Source organism: Vulpes lagopus, chromosome 12 (assembly GCF_018345385.1).
Source record: "Vulpes lagopus strain Blue_001 chromosome 12, ASM1834538v1, whole genome shotgun sequence".
In the NCBI taxonomy this organism is placed as follows: Eukaryota; Metazoa; Chordata; class Mammalia; order Carnivora; family Canidae; genus Vulpes; species Vulpes lagopus.
The window spans coordinates 5,547,309-5,568,011 of record NC_054835.1 but is presented as its reverse complement, the minus strand read 5'-3'; the positions used below and the strand labels follow the sequence as shown (position 1 = coordinate 5,568,011).

The 20,703-nt window shown below is 48.5% G+C and overlaps 1 protein-coding gene across 3 annotated transcripts in view; it reads right to left on the bottom strand.

The window, feature by feature from the left end:
• Positions 1-1,745: 1,745 nt before the first annotated feature.
• The window catches only part of STXBP1 (syntaxin binding protein 1), a 79,794-nt gene continuing 60,836 nt past the window's right edge, over positions 1,746-20,703 (bottom strand). For 2 of the 3 annotated variants that reach the window (XM_041725449.1, XM_041725450.1), the window contains 8 exons: positions 20,049-20,129; positions 17,969-18,107; positions 17,182-17,291; positions 15,574-15,675; positions 13,712-13,797; positions 11,068-11,222; positions 9,445-9,570; positions 1,746-3,691 (listed from right to left, as the gene is read on the bottom strand). In XM_041725449.1, the coding sequence (XP_041581383.1) occupies positions 9,461-9,570; positions 11,068-11,222; positions 13,712-13,797; positions 15,574-15,675; positions 17,182-17,291; positions 17,969-18,107; positions 20,049-20,129 (783 nt within the window). In that variant the 3' untranslated portion in view covers positions 1,746-3,691; positions 9,445-9,460. The remainder of the gene's footprint in view (positions 3,692-9,444; positions 9,571-11,067; positions 11,223-13,711; positions 13,798-15,573; positions 15,676-17,181; positions 17,292-17,968; positions 18,108-20,048; positions 20,130-20,703) is intronic. The other variant, XM_041725448.1, reaches the window with a different exon arrangement.

The following is a 20,703-nucleotide window of genomic DNA, read 5'->3' as shown; positions in this document are numbered from 1 at the left end:
TTTAGAACAGTCTAGAATTTAAACATTCTGATCCTGGATCTCATTCCAGGGTGCTTGGTTACTGGAGCAGTGACTACTGCTATAAGACAGTGTCTGATGCTCCCCGAGCCAGAGCGGGCTGTGTAGGTTACTGCTTTACTCTTGGCCTGGGCTTCCTCACCCAGTGAAACTGGGAAGGGAGCCACCCAACACACGTAGCACATGAGGGGTCTCATGTGGAGCAGGAACTCAATAAATGGTCACCATCAGGACGCCTGGGTGGCTCAGCTGTTAAGCGTCTGCCTTTGGCTCAGGGCATGATCCCAGGATCTTGGGATCGAGTCCTGCATTGGGTTCCCTGCAGGAAGCCTTGTTCTCTCCCTCTGCCTGTGTCTCTCCCTCTCTCTCTCTCTCACGAATGAATAAATGAAATTTTTAAAATTAAAAAAAAGCTCACCATCATAATTACCTCCCAATCAGGCAAGTCTCACCAGCAGATAGCTGGGTCAAGGAGGTGTAGTTTCTGCCAAATGGCCTCAAGTTGTTAGATGTCTCCATGCCTTGAAGGAAATCAGGATTTGAAAGAGACAGTGGGGGGCAGCCCCAGTGGCTCAGTGGTTTAGCGCCGCCTTCAGCTCAGGGCGTGATCCTGGAGACCTGGGATGGAGTCCCACGTCGGGCTCCCGGCATGGAGCCTGCTTCTCCCTCTGCCTGTGTCTCTGCCTCTCTCTGTGTGTCTCTCATGAATAAATAAACAAAATCTTAAAAAAAAAAATGAAAGAGACAGTGGGGATCCCTGAGTGGCTCAGTGATTTGGCACCTGCCTTTGACTCAGGGCGTGATCCTGGAGTCCCGGGATCGAGTCCCCGCGTCGGGCTCACTGCGTGGAGCCTGCTTGTCCCTCTGCCTGTGTCTCTGCCTCTCTCTCTGTGTCTCTCATGAATAAATACATAAAATTAAAAAAAAAAAAAAAAAACCATGACTGAAAGAGACAGTGACTGAGGACCAAAGCATAGAATCAGAAATTCCTACAAAGGGGATCCCTGGGTGGCGCAGCGGTTTAGCGCCTGCCTTTGGCCCAGGGCGCGATCCTAGAGACCCGGGATCGAATCCCACGTCAGGCTCCTAGTGCATGGAGCCTGATTCTCCCTCTGCCTATGTCTCTGCCTCTCTCTCTCTCTGTGTGACTATCAGAAATAAATAAAAATTAAAAAAAAAAAAAAAAAGAAATTCCTCCAAAGAATCCCATGCCCTCGTGCCTCCTATTCCAGCAGGTTTCCAGTGTGACCCCAACCCTAACTCAAGGGTCTACTCCCCAAGTTGGCCCAAACCCATCTCCCTCTCCCCAGGTTCTGAACAGGTTTCCAGAGCAACAGCACGTGCACCAGATTTTGAGCTGGGAGCTCATAAAGCCAAAGAGTTCATAGCAGGAAGAGAGGAGGAGAACAGTATGATTGATAAAGTGCCCTCCTCACACGCCTTAAATACACTGCCACTGAGCAGGGAGCATCTGCAAAGAAAGAGGCCTGTAGTCTCTGAGCTGGAGAGACATTTCCACTAAGGAGAAAGAAGAGCTCCCTGGCCCACAAGCAGTGCCCTGTTGTTGCCTAGGGCCCAGGACAAGCTTTATGCACTGTTCTCGAATGTGAGACCATTACAGATCTTAATGCAAGCGCCACTGCCTGGGACCCAGAAGACTCCAGAAACCTTTCTCCTCTGACTCTCCAAGGTAAAGCCACACCAGGAGTCACCACGGACACCATGAATGGGTGCTGATTGATTGATTTATTAGACTTGAGTGCTTTAGTACAGAACGGTACGGAGATGATACATGTTTGTGCTTCAATACTTTCCAACACTGAGATTCTGAGAATTTCAAGGTAAACAAGTTTCAAGACAGACTAGCTTTTTTAAAATATCCTTTTGATAAATTATTTTTATATAAATAACAGAGAAAGAAAACCCAACATGTTCAACGCGCAAGGCCCTGAAGCGTGAGCCCTGTTTGGTCAAGGGGAGGGAACAAAACAAGCAGTGACAGCAAGAAACAAACCAGTGCAAGCACCTACAGTTCTGTCCTAAGGAAACAAGATATCTTAAGAGGGAAAAGGGAGACAGAGAGAAGAGGCCTGAAAACTAATCTGAGTGCGCAGGGGAGATTCTGAAGCCTTGAGAAGAGAATACCACGAAGCACCTAACGGGAAGGAACACGCTCTGAAGGAAAGCGGGTGGCCGCGTGGAACTAGCACACACCACGTCTGCAAGGACATCACGAGACAGTAATATGCACACGGTCTGCGGGGGTTCAGGGGCGGTGGGGGGGCTGGGCAGGGGACATTTTTGTGACTTCCACTGTCATTATATTTTTTGACAACAGCAGAACATGTGGTGCGCTCACCATCGGAGAACGGAGAGCTGCTGAGTCTTGAGGATGACGAGACATCCTTTCTGCATTTGCTTCTTTCATTTTTGCTTTAGAGCTAAGATTTATACAGAGAGTAAAATGATCATTTTCTCTTACAAGCACGACGACATATGACCCCACACTACACAAAATAAAGTATTATGAAGTATCTTAAACTGAGGATAATCTGAATGGGAACAGGGTCTGCAGAAATCCAATGGGCTGTTTTTCTGGCGGTTTCAAGTCTTAGGGGCCCAGACCCTTCTCTAAGGAAGGGCGCCTCTGCCCGGGAGCCCTCGGAAACCATTCTGTTCTCGTTTGTTCCTGACCCTGGAGCTCCACCTGTGCTGACCCCACTGAGCAAGAGGAGCTCTGCTGGGGGTGGGGCCCCAGGGAAGGGAAGGGTCTGGCCCAAAAGCCCAGCCTAACTGCTTCTCCAAGAGACGAAGGTCCTAGGGGGAGTTTGCTCTTTGGCTGCAGGATTACTTGCCTCAGGATCATAGCACTTTGGACACGGGCCAGGGAGGGAGCAGCGACAGGCTGCATGCACGTGGGCCAGCACCCAGCCTGACTTCACAGGATCTCTCCACCCCTTCCCACAGCCCGGCACAGGAGGATGAGCCACTGCAGGAGGCTAAGGGATTGCTTCCAGCTCAAACCTTGCAAGATGTCATCTGATCTTCGCTGCCATACTTATCTGGATGAGGGGTATGAACTCGAGTGAAGACAACAGATTAATCCTCAGTTTGAAATATTCCAGAACAGATAGCTCTGTGATTCCCCAAAACAACAGGAAACAACCCAAAACAGAATTTTGTAAAACACCCAAATGTCTACCTTCCCATACTCAAGCAATTTGCGCATGTTGCACTGGGCTATATACAAGGTCACGGAATTGTAATAATGGGGAGAAGGTGTCCATTCATTCTAGACAGTTTCACAACTCCAGCAGTGTGTCCCTTGCGTAGGAACTTCTCCTCTTAGGACACATATAGAAGTTACTCTTTTAAAAAACACAATGCATTATTTTCTTTTGTTTCACACAAGAAGAGGGCATCATTAAACACGAGAACGCAGCGGCGACAGTGCCGGCCAGGGCGTGCAGAGCTGGGGGAGGCGGTGGAGGGACAGGATCAGCAAAGTAACCAAGGCGGGCAGCGGCAGGGGCTGTGGAGCACTGTGGGAAGAGGGTTCGTTTTTTTGGAGGGGTGGCTTATTTTTTTTTTTAACTGCTTATTTCTTCATCTGTTTTATTCAGTTTCTTCAGCGTGTCCAGCAGTTTCTGTGGGGTGAGAATGTGCGTGGATCCTGGGGGGCAGAAAATACAGTGAGCTTGCTGGCTCCAGTTCTTACCACATCTCCTTTCCCGCTCTTCAGTTCCCACCTCTGCATCTGTTCTCCCACCCCCACCCCCCACCCCTGGTCCTGCTCTAGAGGAAGCAGGGAGTGGGTCATGGGTTGGGTGTTGGGGCCACATCACAATAGGCCTGGGGGTCATTTGAGGACTGTAGATAAATAAAACACATCCTCCGGCTCAGGCAGGGTCCCAGGCTGTACCAAGGAAGGAACCCGCCTCTCCATGTGGGCTCAGCGTCAGTCATCTGCCAGGGTGTGGGGAGGGGGGGGGTGCAGGGGGCCAGGGCAGCTGCATTTCTGATTTTCTCTTGCACTCGAGGTGAAGCCAGGGAGAGAAATTCCAAACCATATGGAAGGGGAAAGATTGGGAAGGGGGTGCGCGGGTTGGTAGGGGGCCGTATATGGGAAGGATGGTGCCTGCTAGGGAGGAAGTGATGGGCAGGGCACCCTGGGGGAAGCCACTGACCTCTGGGAGACAGTGGGCTGATGCTGCCCTCATGGGTGGGACCTCAGGTGTGAAAGGGAAAGGGCCAGGGTACCTGAGGCCTTACCTTGCAGAGACCGCACATTGTAAGAGATTAGAAATGCTTGCCAAAAACTTAAGCTAATGGAGTTAGATATACTTTTACTGCAAAAATAAAAAAATAAAATAAATAAATGAAGTCTTTTTTCATAAGGAGAGAGAGCTAATAAGTGCAGTAAAAAAAGATGCATGGACTGTGTGGTTTGGACATGGACTTTACTCAAACAGAACAGAAGTGACCGGCGTGTGAACATGAGGCCTGCACACATGCAGTGGGCTTCAAAGAAAGAGGTCCCGGTGGGAGAGAAGAACTGAACAAAAGAGACCCGTACTTGAAAATGTGCCTCCCTGGAGGTGCAGGGCGGAGGAATGGGCCTTGTGGGGGTGGGGACAGACACTGCAGAGTGCCAGATTTCCACCCTGAGGGCAGGCAAAAGAAAGCTTTGGCTGGCTCATTGGGGTGATTCGGAACACCAGATCCCTGTGCCTTTGATCACTAGGTGCTCAGCTGACCCGAGGCTGCTGGGAGTGCAGGACTTGAACCTTCCTGGTCCATCCAGATCGGCAGAAAACTTGTAAAGCCCTCTCCAGCGTGAGGGGCTTCTTCCAACATCCCGCCTTCTGTGGTTCAAGCCCTAGCCACCCTTGTCACTGCCCTGAGTGAGGAACCAGTCTATGGCTGCTTCCTGGAGGAGCCAAGTTTACAGCCTGCACCAGCTCCTGTGCTCTAAGCTGACCCATCTCTCTGCAGACCTGAGGCTCCTTCACCAAATGCCACAGGGCTTTCAGCAGTGGGTCCCTGGGCATTCTGACAGCACCACCCTCCTCTAAAGGTATCAAAGGTAGACTCATTTCTGTGATCTTACTCATCTTCCTTGTCCTAAAGAAGGCCAAAGGCTACTCCACAAATGAGAAAACAGAAATAAACATTGCCAAATTCTTGACAGTAAACCATTGCCACAGTGAGTGCCTTCCAAATCTCAAACTCCATGTGGTCTGTGTGTCTACATCCAGACAGCCAGCCTCTGGGTACCTTGTGCAGGTTAGCCTGGGGGCTTTCCAGGTAAAGGCAACAACAGTGCACATGTGGGGAACCTGTCCCTAATGCCCTCCCACACTATCCAGCTGAGTTCCAGGAAATAAGACAAAAGACTCAACTTAGCCAAAAAATCACAAGGGAGCTTCGCCTATCCCAAAGTGTCCCCTACCCTTGCTTACATGCACAATCAAGATCTGAGGGAGGCCCAACAAGGTTAAGGAATCCACGCTCTACAACTCTCTGTCATCTGATGGCTGACCACCTGGTGTTGGCAGGTGTGACCAAAAGGAGATGATGTCCAGGACTAAGTATCTCTGCAACAGGCCTGGGCATTTGGGCACAAAAACTCACCCAGTGTCTTTAGAGGATCCAGGCCAGCTGGTGTTAATCCAAATCACCTGAGAGCTAATTCTTGGACCCCCCCCCCCCCTCCGCCAATCCTCTGTTTTATATTAGTATCTTGGTCAAGCTTTTCACCACCACAAACACCACAAATGGACCTGGGTGAGTCCACCATACACATATTGCAGAACCGCATCTTGAACCCACGGGGAGCTGACCAGGTAGGTCCCTCTTTTTTGTTGTCATTGTCATTTTTGTTTTTGTTTGAGGGTCCCTCTTATGCTACATAACCGCAAGACTGAGAAATGTAAACAGTGGTCTCCAGACACCAAGTCATCCAAAAGACTGCTGAGGCTGGGGGCCAGAATCTGTGAGCTCTGCCAGGACAAAATCTCTCTTCACTGAGAGAGCCCAAAAATCAGAGTCTTCTACAGAGCAGCTAGTCTAGGCTTTCCTAGGTTTGGTTGAAACAGACCTACCAACTCAGAAGATCCAGGGAGGCACCAGGGAATGTGTACATTTAATGTGTACATCCACCCAGCAGAGTCTGAGATCTACCAGGTTTGGGAAACACGCTCTGGCCTGCCCCACATCTTAAAGAGGGGAGAATGAAGCCCAGAGCAGCATTGTGCTCGTTCATAGCCCTCTGGTGGCACAGCCAGGCCCAGCAGCCGTGCCACTGGTCTCAATTCTGGGCACCCTGGGCTCCTAGCAGGAGGGGACATGCAAGTGAATGCTTAGATAGCAGCTGGGTAAGGGGTTGGCTCTGAATGGATTCAAATCTGAGTCCCACTGAAAAATGTCTGACCCCAATTGGGAATAAAGCAAAATATTCAACATAAAAAAACAAAAACTTTCTCCCAAGTGCAAGTCCTGTGTAACAGATTTTCAGCACACCCGACTAGCTTTAGACAGCCTCTTGGACATTCCCTCATGATTGGTACTCTTTTTTTTTTTTTTTTAAAGATTGTATTTATTTATTCGTGAGAGACAGAGAGAGAGGCAGAGACACCGGCAGAGGGAGAAGCAGGCTCCATGCAGGGAGCCTGATGTGGGACTCGATCCCGGGTCTCCAGGATCAGGGCCTGGGCCAAAGGCAGGCATTAAACCGCTGAGCCACCCAGGGATCCCATGATTGGTACTTTTAACATAAACCCCCCAGAGCTTGGGGTGAAGATCTAATGCAAAGACTTCACTTCTGGACAATGTGGAGGGATGACTGATTAATGGGATTAAGGTGGGGCTTGGTGGCATCTGTGTACTTCGGCTGCTGACACCCACTCCCCTGAACTGGCACCTGGGGGAGAGAAGTGCCAGAGGACAGAGTAGGCGCTGGGGCCACTCTCATGCAGGGCCTGCCGGGGACACTCATCCACTGCTGAGCGGGGAAACTTGTCTCTTAGAAGCTAAGTCACTGTAGACTGTGACAGGAGACAACCCCAGCCCTCTCCTGTCTTGCCTTGTCCTCATCTTTGGTCACCTGGATAATCAGAACGGGGCAAGTCATAGTTTTATCTGCCTCCTGGCCTCCCCAGGATTAGGGTTCTGTGCCTTGCTTTTTCCTAATAGAACTCTCTAAAACACAGCACTGCCCAGAAAAACATTTCAGAAGCCAAGAGTACACAACTCAAGTCTATTTGTGTTCTCTGCTCAGATGGCTGCTGAGATGCTTTAGTGCTGACTGAACATAAAACAAAGGAAACCAGCCTGAGAAGGACAGGCTGCTTCTGAAGCAGGGATTCTCAGAGTGAATCCTAGCTGGAGCCCCTGGAGTCTGGGTTTGGGTCTTTCAGACCCTGCGAGCAGTCTGCCACTGCAGCAGCCTGGACTGAACATCTGTCCTTCTGTAAGTCTTAAAATACATCCTACAGCAAATGCTGATCACCTGCCTGCCATGTGTACACAAAACCAGATGTCTCTAATTACCAACCAATCCAGGTACTTCTAAACAATGAATATATTTTTTTAAACGATGACTATTTTTTTTTTTTTACGATGACTATTTTTTAACATTTGCTTTTATTCACCACCCACTAGTTTTACTTTCTAGGGGAAGGCAGCTGGGCAGGATGGGAGGCAGCCCAAGGCCACAGTCAGCCCACCGTGGACCATGCAGGCTCATCCCACATGCTGTTTCTTCCCTCACTACTGCCCTAGGGGAGCCATCTCTTGGCCACAGAAAGGAAAGAGGAGACAAACTGCACAGCTGCCTGTTCTGACCTTTAGAGGGAGTCCTTTTTTGGACTGAGTGGTTCTCTTTATACAAACAAGCATGCTTCTGGTGCTCCCTGGTCATGGCTTTGATGGCCCAATCATCTGAGGTTCATCAGAGAGCGCAAATGCATGAGGATAGGCCTGCAATCTTTGAGGCACCTGGTCTGGATTAGTGAATTAGACAGGGTTTGAGGAGCCTGGGGCCCTGCAATGCAGCCTTTGCTTTCTGCATACTGTGTGCAAGTGTGTGTATATGGCGGGGGGTGGGGGGGTGTGGCTCCTGCAGTCACACAGGTACTCCTGGCAGAGCTGGGGCTAGAGTCCAGGTCTTGCCACTGCTCACAGGTGACTCATGCTCCATGACTCACCAGGCCACATCTCAGCCTGGGTGGAGGCGGGAGAGGGGGTTGGGGTGGGGGTGGACACTATGCATGGAGTACACAAGGTCAGGCACATAGAATGTAGCCTCATCACCAGACTCCACGAGAAAGCTTCAGAATAACTGATGCTACAACACAGTTCTTCAGTAACCATCTGTCACAACACATCAGAGAAGGTGTCCAGCCACAAATGAGGGAAGGAAAGAGAGAGGAAGGAATGAGGACAAGAATAAACTCTGGGTAAACCAGAGTTTAATAATAAACTCTGACAGACACCAGGTCCTGGGTAACAGGCAAAGGCACAAGCGTGGTGGAAGAAAGGACACTCTTGCAAACAGCACACAGTGTTAAGAACAGATTTTAACCCAAAGGTTCTCAGATCTCACTAAGAGACTTCAGTGGGAGAGGGTGGGTGTGATGACTCAACTTTGGAAAAAATCCACAGGAGAATGAAAATAAAAGCAATTACTGAAAAAGTAAGTGACTATTAAGGGCCATTTTCCCCAGGCAAACATGAGACGCGGGCTTTTCACTGGTGGCTGGAGTTCACTAGGTACATGGTGGTTCCTGACCCCATCATGCCTTAGAAACTGTTCCTCAGGATAAGTACCTGTCCTGGGAAAACAGAATTTTCATGTCTAACTACCACTGATGTGGAGTCTATTCTGATGGGCTCCAATAAGCCTTCCTCATGATCAGGTGCCCGTGGACATCTCCACTGGAGTTCTGCCTTCTTAGACATGACAGTCCCTTGAACGCCTGCTGGCCTCACTCTCAAGTTCCGCATACCACGTCACAAGCAGGATGCTATGTGTTCCCTGCCTGGTGCCCACAAATTCACCCCGGGCCAGCAGACTTGTGTGCCATGCTCCCAGCATCCCTCAGCTGGAGGGATGGAGGACTGGTCACAGCAGTTATGATCAGTGTTGGTCTGAAACCCAGGGGGCTGCACTGCCTGAATGAGCAGCAGGTGACCTAGGGCACAAGTGAGCTGGCAGGCAGGGGCCCAGAGGCTCTCGCGGCAGGGTCTGTGAAGGCAGCACCAGACACATTTTCAATCGGTGTTAAGAACTGCAAGCATTTTCTTGTTGAAAGAAAATCAAATAAAGAAACTAAAAAAGAAAAAATAAAGGAAAAGAGTGACGGAATAATCAAAGAAAACCCTTCAGAGTGGAAGAGTTTCTTTTCTGTAATAAGCTGCTTTTACTTTGTTTCTTTGGCTCTCACTCCATTGTTGGAGCCTGATCCTCAAAAGATACCCTAGAGGACTCCCTGAAGTCGGGGTGTCTCAGGTCCATGAGAAATTTGGTGGGAGTGAGAATGTGAGTAGAACCTGCGGGAGAACAGAGTCCAGCTGACTGCTTGAACAAAGGTACGTTATAGGAACATGCCAACTCAGGCCTACGTTTTATGCAGCCAATGAGGTGTAAGAAAGCAAGAGGCAGGCACGCGCACACAGGCCGCGAGGACAGCCAGCATGCACAAAGCAGGTGAGGCCACGCTGCGGACGTCAGCTGTCTGCACAAGGCCTCTCCATGAACCTGCATGGGCAACTTCATCGCCCCCAGTATTCCACCCCCCAATAGGGAACTGCAAGTCAGGACCAAAGTCAAAGAGGGAGATCTACACCAAAGCCTGGCTGTGACAGCTGCTGCCCAGGAAAGCTGTGTTTGAGCTGAGAGTTACCTGACACACGCATGCAACACACATGAGCAGGGGACAGAGAGTACGATATCACATGGACCATGTAACAAAAAGGAAAAAACAATATGGGGAGAAATGGTGACCAGCTGGGAAAGTTCCAGGGAATGGGAAGGGGAAAGGGAGGATGGCCAATCTTCCCACTGAATGGTGGTATCTCGAAAGGGGGCTGCCAGTGCCAGGTCCATCTTGACACACCCAAGAATGGCCACACGGGCTGGCCTGCAGAACCTGCTTACTCAGAGCTTAGGGGGCACTGTGACTTGGTCACCCCAAAGTGGAGGTATAAAACTGACATGGCTACTAGAGATAAGGGGAAAGGCCGGGGCAGGATGTGCTGACAGCCTTTTGTCAATCAGTGTCAGGAGGCAGCCCGGCCAGGTGCAAATCCATTTTGTTAAGGGTGAGATGAGGCAAAAGGAAGGCATCTGGAGAAAGAATGATTTTTCTCAGCTCACTCTTCCCTTCCAGCCCTAGAAACTGTGGAAGCTTGTGCAGGCATGAAAAAGGAGTAAAATCTTCCACTGGATTACGTCAGTTCTAATGAGTTGCTTCCCTTCTTCTGAAAAAGAAATGCCAGAAAGGGTATGGCAGACCTAGAAGTGGTAGGAACCGGAAGGGAGTCCAGCCCGCAGGCCAGTATGTTTTGGGCAGTATCTGCTTGCACGCTGTGTCCATCTATCTCCAACTGACAGGTAAAGGAGGGGGTGATAATTTACCTTCCATTCACTGAGCATCTTCTGGATACGAGGCCCAACACCAGGAAACTGACAAGTCCTGCCTCAGGCCCAGGGCAAGGCTGGGTAAGGAAATCACAGCATGGAGAGGTGGGGTGGTTGCTCAAGGTGACCCACTTGGCAGTGGCCAAGCAGGATCGGGAGTCTGGGGGTGTGTTGGAGTCTCTGACCAGATGCTTCCCACCGCTTGCAGCTGCCTCTCATTATGAGGCACAGTGCAGACACAAGGAAAGAACCCTTTGCCCCTTAGCTGCTGCTGTCCACAAACTGTCTAGAGGCTAAGTTTTGCAGGGGCAATGAAGAATTGAAGACAGAACAAAACACCAAAGCATGGAATGGGTCAAAGTGCGATGAAGCAGCCCCTTCCCTCTAGAATACATGCTCCCACTCACCTATTAGCACTTCCCACTTTCCATTGGCTTGGGTCACCTCGTAAGCACAGCGCATCTCATTCAGGCTCACGCCCCCAAGGATGAAAATAATGAGTCGGGGACCACTTCGGTACTCCCCTGGGGCCTTATTCTTATGCCAATGCCCATAGCGGGCACTGGGAAGGGGGAGGGAGAGAGAAAGAAGGAAAGAAGGAGAGAAAAATTAATTGTGTTTATCTTAAGTATTTATCACTTCATACCTTAGTGATTTATTTACACATTTATTCTGTACACCAGTCACTAAAACAGAGTAGTAGTAAGTGCTGGCTGAGCTGAACCACTGTGCATATCATCAAATGGTCTGGCTGCCATGCTGTGGGCTTGTCACTCTCTTGGAAACATGTAGGTGACAGGCAGGCTCAAGTTAGCTTTAAAGTTTGATGTGTTACATTCCACAGCTTCACCCCTCATGGTGGTTGTCAGGCTTCTACCCTCGAGCATACAGGTTTCTAGGCTTGTCTGGGACACTGTTGGAGGTAAGTGGTGATGACAGAGTCAAGGCCTGTCTTCAGGTTGGCATGCTGATTCATGGACCAAGCTGCTCACCAACCACAGTCTCCCCCAGCACCTCAGTGCTGACCTGAGGGAGATTCAGCTGTGCCTGCCAAGAGCTCAGGGTTTAACTGGGGTGGGTGGGGAGAAGGAATCAGGTCAGAATCGTGCTATGACAGAAGAGCTCAGTGCCACCAGGACACACATGGGAGGGCCTTCTAGCATCATCTGGGCATCACTGGAGAAGTCTTCCTAGCAGACATGACACTGAGCTGCCCCTGAAAGACCGGTACTTTGATGGTGGGACAGTTCCCAGAGGGGTCCCTGCTGCCCCTCACTTCTCTTAGTAGGTCTTCACCTTGTCCTCAGAAACAATGAGAAATGGATTGCTTTCTTAGATTAAGAAAATGAGGCGAGAGAGAAGACAAGCAGTGCCCTGGGATGACCTTTTTGGAGCTAGCGATGCTCCTGTTCCAAGCTTCAATGTTCATTTAGCCTTGATTGTTCTCAAGAGACACGCTAAGCTCTTCCTGTCAGAGAAAACAGAGTAGCACCCTGGTTCTGAGCCTGCCACCTCAGGAAAGGTAACAGATGCCACTGTGGGTCAGGGAACAGCCTAGACCACACAGATGAGGGAGGCCAACAAGAGTCTGGAGGCGAAATGCCTTCAGATGTCATTGCAGAGTACAGCAGGGAAGGCTTCTAGATGTCTGGCAAGCAGGAGAGCAAGAGGAAAAGCTTTTGAAAACTGACCCTGGAAGACTGCATGAGTGACCAAGAAACACAGTGTTGGAGAACCCAGGGACAGAAGTATGGATTGCTGTCAACTCACATCTCAAAGCTGAAATGTCTGAACATCACCAGGTATGTGTGTGGCAGAAACCCAATAAACGCAAGGCATCTGCTTTTCCATCATCTATGTTTCTATCAAGGATGATTCTGAGAAATGTGGCTCTATGCAGACAACATATTCATCCCCTTTTTAATTCTAAAATGAATTAATCAAAAGCAAAAGCAGAATTCACTGAACACCTACTATATGCCAGGCTCTGTTTTAGCAACTGAGGATAAAAGACACAAATTCCTGCCCTCACGAGGCTGATAGTCTAGTTGGAGGAGACCAGCAGTAAACAAGAGAAACACAAAAACTGTACTACATGCTGGTATAATCTACAGAGTGAACAAAAAAGGGAAGGGGGAGATGAAATGTCGAGGGGAGGCTATCACTTTTGGTCTTTATTTTCTGTAACACCTTTATTGAGAGAGAATTCATTTGTCATACAATTCTCTCATTTAGCGTGTACAATTCAATGGTTTCTTTAGTCTAGTCACAGAACCGCAGACCAGCACCAGTCAATTTTAGACGATTTTCATCACCCCAGAAAGAAAGCCCATACCTGTGACCAGTCATCCCCCATGTCCCCACCCCAAACTGCATCCCCCAACCCTGAGAATAGATTTTCCCACGCTGGATGTTCCATACAAATGAAATCATACAATGTGTAGACTTTAGCAACTGGCTTCTTGCTCTTGCCAAGCTTCACCCATATGGTGGCACATGTGTCCTTCATTTCTTTCTCTGGCTGGATAATATTCTATTGTATGAATACACTGTGTTTTATTTACCCATTTATCAGTTGAGTCTTTTCCACTTTTGAGCTATTACAAATAATGCTGTTAGGAACCCTCCTGTAGTGTATTGCTAAACAGAGTAGTTAGGGAAGGTGGGGGAAAGTAACAATTGATTAAAGGTGTGAAGGAGATAACAGGCAAGCCATGCAGATAACGGGGGACAGATCCTTTCAGGAAGAAGGAAAAGTGCAAAGGTCCTGAGGCAGAAGTAAGCCTGGCATGTGTAGAGAAGGAAGCTAGTACGGCAGAGGTGGAGGGATAAAAGGGAAGAGTAAGGAGTGAGTCAGAGTAGAATGGGAAGCCAGAGAGGATGAAGGGCCTCATGGGCTGCTCTAAGGACTGGGCCTACACTGGCTGCGATGAGAAGCAGTGGGAGGGTTCTTATGGATATTGCTGCTTCAAGACCGGACCACCAGATAGCTGACAACCAACCAGAGATGGTCCCACTTCTCCCCCTTGCTTGCTCACGATTCTCACTCACCTGACAGCGGTGGTACTAAAGGAGGCAGAGGAGCGGGTAGAGATATAAGGGTAATGCTTGGTATCAAGTTTGTCTTCAATAGTGTCCTGGAAAGAAAAGAGACAGATATTGGGCTTGCCATTTGTTTGAGAAGGGCTGACAGAATCAAGGGGAGATGATTCAAAGAACAAGTCACTTAGCAAAGTGACATGGCCAAGTATGCAACAACCAGAGCTCCTCTGCCCTGCCGCCTGCTACAGGTGCCTAGCACAGTGCTCTGCATGGACCAGATGCTCAATAACCAGCTGGTAAAAAAAAAAAAAAAAAAAAAAAAAAAAAAAACCAGCTGGTATGCTGAGATAAGTCTGTAGGTCTGTTTCTTTAAGAGAAGTTAAAAAAAAAAAAAACATAAAAAAAACCCCAAAAAACCTGTGACGGGGCACCTGGCTGGCTCAGTCAGAAGAGCACTCTTGATCTTGGGGTCATGACTTCAAGCCCCACTTTGGGTGTAGAGATTACTAAAAAAACAAAAAAAAAAACCCCAAAACTTTAACAAAACTGCATTAATTTTTCTTGCTTTCCATCTACTTTGTTTTTTCGTTTTCTTTTACATTCTATGTGAGATTATAAATGTTGCATTCTATCCAATAAACTGACACTTGCCATCAGTCTTGTAGAAACCCCGCACAGGGAGTCTCTCATCCAAGACCTCACACTCAGTTTTCCAATGGTCTAATTATCCGGTGGGTGGATTCCAGCTATGTACCTCCTGCTGCCTAGAAATCTCCACTCCTCCTAACAACTACCATGTGAAGCCTACACACACATATCTCTTTAGGGGGCTGGAGAGAGGTGCAGGAGAGGGGAACAAATGAGACAGAGGGATGGACTTTAATTATAATACAAAGAAATGTAATTGGTTTCTAGATGTTCATGTTCATGCATCCCTTTGGTTTGTGGGTTTTAAAAATAGGAAGTTGACTCACTATATATATTTTAACATAAAATTCAGTAGCAACATGCTTGAATTGACAGGAGTCAAAGCCCTTCATTGAAAGCCCTTCATTGTCTGGATCCCAGGCTTGTCCACCTATTGAGAGCAGAAGCTGGACAGTGTAGCTCCAAGACCTAGAGGGGGCAGGATTCTAAGCAGGGTATCTTTCAGCTATAAGCAGAGAGTGGAGGAACACCTCGCATTCACAAATACAAAGCACCTACTATGTCCAAGGCACAGTGCCAGAGGACACATCAGTTGTGGGCAGAGGCCAAGGTTTAAAAAAACTAACTCCAAACACTGAACAGATACATATATACAAAGGGCAATCCCGGACACACACTATAGGAGTCTGGGGTGGCCCCTGGGGTGCTGGGTGGTCAGACAGGGGAAGTATATGTGAACAGTCAGACCTGATGGGGACTTTGAAGGAAGGTAAGGCAAAGGATGGAAGAGCAGAGGCAGAATCATGCATGGCAGGGTTCCTGACTGACGGGGAGTCTTAGGGAGGGATTGGCTCAGGTCATATACCCAAGGCCCCTCCATCTCTGCACCCTCAGAGTGGTGCTCGTTACTCATCTGACCTGTAGAAGCTGGCATGTTTGGTTCTTCAGATGCAGCACCCCTGAGAGGTCTCACTATGAGGCTACGTCATATGGATCATAGGGATCTACTTTTGGTGGCCTCTGAGGGCTGCTCTTCCTAAACACTCAGAACAAGGCTACAGGGCCTCAAAGAGCCCTGAGACTGGATACAGATCCTCCTGGGAAGACAACCCCAGCTATCACCACCACCCTATGGCAGGTGAAGCTGAAGGTCTCTGGGCCCATCAGTGAAGAGCCCCAGGCCCTGGCTATCTCCTCCACATCCTCACGTCCCCCTCACTGACCTCCATGATGTCTTTAATGATCGGGGTCCACCGTGAGAGCTGGTAGGTCTGCTCACTGATGCGCTCCTTCCGTTCTGGCTTGCTCCTGCGGCGCAGTGTGGACTGAGTACAAACACACATGAAGTTAGATGGAGTCATGGGTCACCTGGGCCCCAGCGACCTTACTGGCCCCTGAAAATCCCTCCTGAGGACTCTCTGCGCAGAGTCAGCACTGGCAGAGTAGGAAGTGGGAGGGGTTTTTCTGGAAAAGTCCAGCATGTGCCCCTTAGACTTTAGCCTAAGAACTTGAAGCAAACTTGGTCCTTTAAAGTGATGGAAAATGGCAAACATGGGTCAAAAGTACAGATGCCATTCAAAAAAGTTCTGGTATCGGAGCACCTGGGTGGCTCAGCTGGTTAAGCATCAGATTCTTGATTTGGGCTCAGGTCATGATCTCAGGGTTATGAGATAGAGCCCCACACAGGGCTCTGTGCTCAGCAGGGGTCAAGGTGAGATTCCCTCTCTCTTCCTCTCCCTCAACTGGGACACAAGTGTTCTCTCCGCCCCCAGAATGAATGAATGAATGAATGAATAAAATCTTAAACAAAAAATCCTCATAATTAAAGAAAGTAGTTTGCTTTTGATTACAGGAGGAAAGACTGCGTTGGGTAGGACTTGATTTTGCTTCAATAGTCCGGTGGGTGTGAGTAAACCATTTCCATTCCCATTTGGGTGCCTCTTGTGAACAAGGGTCTGAAAATACCAAACTACTTCCAGTTCTAGGTCTCAGGTCTAGGCTCAGGGACAAAGTTTTTGACTCTAAGATTCCAAAAGATGTACATTTGCAACTCTAGCTTTATAGCACTTTTGTGTGAACAACTCCCCATAGGAAGAATGTGTACAGTGAGGTTCCTAGCAAAAGACCCTCAAGAGTGCCCGGGGTTCTTCCTAAAGTTCTGGAGGCCGCCAGGCCCCAGCCTCTTCTAGAGCGCACCGCACCGTGTGCTCAGGCTTCCCAGACACCCTGCCCTGGTCTGGTTCTGAATCATCACCAGTGAAGAACCAAGTGGTGAGCCTGCTTGATGCTAAACATTGTGCTCTGCCCTCACAGAAGATGCTGGACCTGGATGTGCAAAGGCAGAGCCAGACTGACCTCAAAATACAGAGGATGAAGCTGGTGTGGCTCCCGTTTGGGGCTGGTTCAACATGGCTCAGCTTTAATGACTGTGCAACTCCTTGATACACACATCCTGGGTGTTACCCTTCAATTTTACTATATTTACTATGTTGCTATACCTTTATTCCTCTGATTTTTAAAAAGATTTTATTTATTTATTCATGAGAAATACTGAGAGAGGCAGAGACATAGACAGAGGGAGGAGAAGTGCAGGTTCTGTGCAGGAGCCCAATGTGGGACTCAATTCCAGAACTCCAGGATCATGTCCTGAGCTGAAGGCAGATGCTCAACTGCTGAGCCACTCAAGTGTCCCTATTCCTCTGGTTTTATGTTTTCTCTTTCTCCATGTTGAATGTATGTATCATAAGCCCCCTTAAGTTAGGGGAGAAAAGATAAGATAGGCCAGCCCACTTTGTGCTTCTCCCTCCCCATATGTGAGGCTGGCCCCTTACGTCGGTGACAATGGGCACCCCCAGGTGTGCCATATTGGTGATGATCTCGCTGTCCTCTGGGGGGATCTGGGCGTGCTGGATCAGTTTATTCAGGTTCTCTTCAGTGATGCCTGAGAGAACAAAACCCCCGGTCACCACACCCAACCACCATATAGCACATACTCAGAGGCAGAGCCAATCAGCTGAGGTGGGGGGGGCAGCACCCCTTCTCCTCAGGGTGAGTAGAAATGAATCTTCACCACATCAACTTTACTGTAAGATGAGGACATAATCAGCATTTCCATTCAACTCTAGCCACTCTGTCCCAGGCTATGACCATCATCAACTGCCCCATCATGGTCTATATTTCCATCCGCCTCCTGCTTCCCAGCCATCTCTGCCCACCCCCACCCACATCAAAGTCAAGAGTCTCAGTGTCCATCTTCTGCACAATGAACATGTACAGGCAACTATGATGTGGGTAAAAGTCAGTTATTTAAAGGCAGAGATCACCAATGTGATGCTAGTTAAAGTATGTGGCAGACATGCTCTCACAAACTGGCTTTGTAGTCAGTGGCTTCTCCCTGCTCTCACCTGTCCTCCTCCATAGATGTCACACCTTTATTGACTCTAGAATTAATTGCTTTTAGTTGCAACTGATTTGCTTATATTTCCCCAAAAGTAAAGAGCTCCTGGGGTCTCCATATTAAATACCCCTTTCCATGTCTCCTAAACTACTTTTCTACTTTGTCTTCTCTCTCCCATCTTCCTCATTTGCCCAAGAAGGGGCCTATCCCACCATTCCTACCATTCTTCAAAAATATGTAGAGAAGGATGATGCGGATTTTGTCATAAGTGCTGACATTTGCATCCAGTAGAATGGGGACGATGGCTCTCATGGGGTCCTTGATCTTCTCCCCTTCAGCATCCGTGCCCATGGCCAGGTCCTGCAGAAAACACACCATGTTGGCCCCATCCCTTAAGAGAGTCTGGATAGATGGTAACTATTAGACAACTGGTGGTCCATAAATGGGATTTGTCACTTGGCTGGGGAAGGCCCTATGCAGGGGCTTCTGCTCTCATAATGCACCATAATCAGCCCTGGTGTCATTAGCATGGTTTTCTATGGCGTCAGTGAGAAGCAGTGATAGCCCCAGGGTTCACTTTGCAAAAACAGAAATCACCAAGATTTTTTTGCCATCTTGTTTGAAGGTAGGCAGCTCCCTCCAGGTGAGTGCTGGTGTACTTATACGAACTCCTCAGGTCAAGCCTTGGTCCTAGGGGAGCCTCTAGAGGTACAAAGCCCTGCTGAGGGATTGGGGCTCAAAGGGCTGTACTTCCCACACATGAAAAGCTTTGGCATTTTAAGGGGACACTGTCTGGCTAGATTCTTCCCATGTGCTCCCCCTTGGAGCCGTAGGACATGCTGAGTTTTAGCTAGTCTAGGTTTTCGACTTATTTTTAATCTTCCAACCACTTTTAGGGTGAGGAGAAAAACAAGGGCTCCTGAACATGTAAATCCAACCCAGAGAGATGAAAGAGGAGAGAAGGCCTGGCAAAAGGAGGAGAATGAGAGAGAGCACAGTGACGGTTCCCACTTCACAACTCAGGCAAGCGTCAGATCCACTGCTGAGAAGCCAGAGAAAGTGAAGGTGGTACATCAGCCTCAGCAAACCAGAAACCCATTCACTCTATGCTCAGAGACCAGTGGCTGGCTGCCACTCTCCCTGGAGCCCAGACAGGGCTTGCCTGAAGGTTCCCTTCTCTAAGATCCCATGAGTCCATAACCATCATGGTCTGGAGTTCGTGGTCTGTCCAGGTTGGGGAAGTTGGGCACTCCCAGGCCCCTTCACCTCTCAGAGCTATCACCAGCCTCAACAGACATTTGCTCAGCAGGACCTGAGTCTAATACTCTCTAAAGGTCCAATTAAATGTTTTGAGTTTAGTAACTACTATGGAGGACTTCTGAAAAAAAAAATGTACACTTCCAAGGATTCATCCTGGCCGCATTTTTACTGATATAGGGATATCTTATTTTCTGGACAGTTCTCTTGGAGAGGACACCCTGTGCTTGCTAATAAGATAATATGAAACTGATGGACATTCGCAGGGCTACTTCCCTTTGGAAGAGAGTCAATGAATCAGGACAGGTCTGACAAACCTAAGCTGGCCTGCCACATCACACCAGAAGATGTAAATCTTAACTTCACACTGAGAACTTGAGCTGTTCTTTCCAGCTGCAGCTTTATAGTAATTTAATGCCCTCCCTTGCCATAGAAGCTGACCCTAGCTGAGGAATGTTCTCACATTTGGAGATTGGAGGGCCAGGATTAGTGACTGCACACAACACTCCAGGAAAATGTGGCAGCATTGTTATTTCCCTTTGCAGATGAGGAAAATAAAGCAGAAATTGGCACATCAAACAAATCAGTGACAGAGATAGAACTCAAATCCTAAACTGCTGACTTTTAATCCTAATTGTGATCGGGGGGGGGGGGGGGCTGTAGGTGAGTTTCTGACATGCTACTGCACTAGCTTTTCTCAGCATCTAAGTCTCCAAAGCTGGTGTGGTCACAGCAGGAGGAAAATACACTCAGAACATAAAACTCAGCCAGCCTTGTCAGTTAGGGCTCAGAGATCCACATAACTCTTCAGACATTCCAGGAAGCCGGTAGAAAGTCAGACATGCAAAATCCAAACGACACAGCAGTCCAGACCAATATAGTCCCTACCATCGAGAGTGGAAGTACATTGGCTCCAGAGCTGAGACAAGAAGATCTAGTAGACTTGCCCATCTCTATATCCTGATTCTGCAGGATGTTCAAGGTCATAAGTTAAAATTGAGCTGGGTCAATGAGCATGGCAGAAAGAGAAGGAAAAGGTCTTACCTGCTCCACTCGGCAGAGTTTATCCACGGTGCCTTGGTAATGCTTCATGCAGTCCTCGGCCAGGTGCAGGTGAGTTGAATACTGGGAAAAAGCAGAGAGTTTGTGATCAAGAAATCACTCACTGATTCATGCAATATCACCTGAGCTCCTATTATGTATATACACTATGCAACACACCAAGGAGACTTCAGTCTCATAAAGGGGATGAAACATGAGCTCAAGCAGGAACATAAACATCATGACAGAAAATTCTGTGTCAGGAGAGAGGGACAAACCCATTCTAAAGGAGTCAAGTGGAGGGAGGAATCCTTTATTGGAGTAGGGTGGTATGATGGTTCTAACAATGTGTTCTCAAATTCTTTGATACCCCTCCTTCTAGGAGGTGGACTTTAATTCCCCTCTCCTTGAGCGTGGGTTGGATTCAGTGACTCGCTTCTAACAGGGAGTGTGGAGGACATGATGTAGGACACCCCAGGTCAGGACAGAAAAGACACTGTGACTTCCTCCTGGCTCTCTCCCTTGGGTCACTCACTCTAGGGGAGGCCTGCTGCCATGTCATGAGAACACTCGAGCAGCCCAGTACAGAAGCCCATGAGGTAAGAAATTGAGAAATAAAGAGAGAAAAAGATGAAGAGTAGAAAAAAGAAAGTCATAT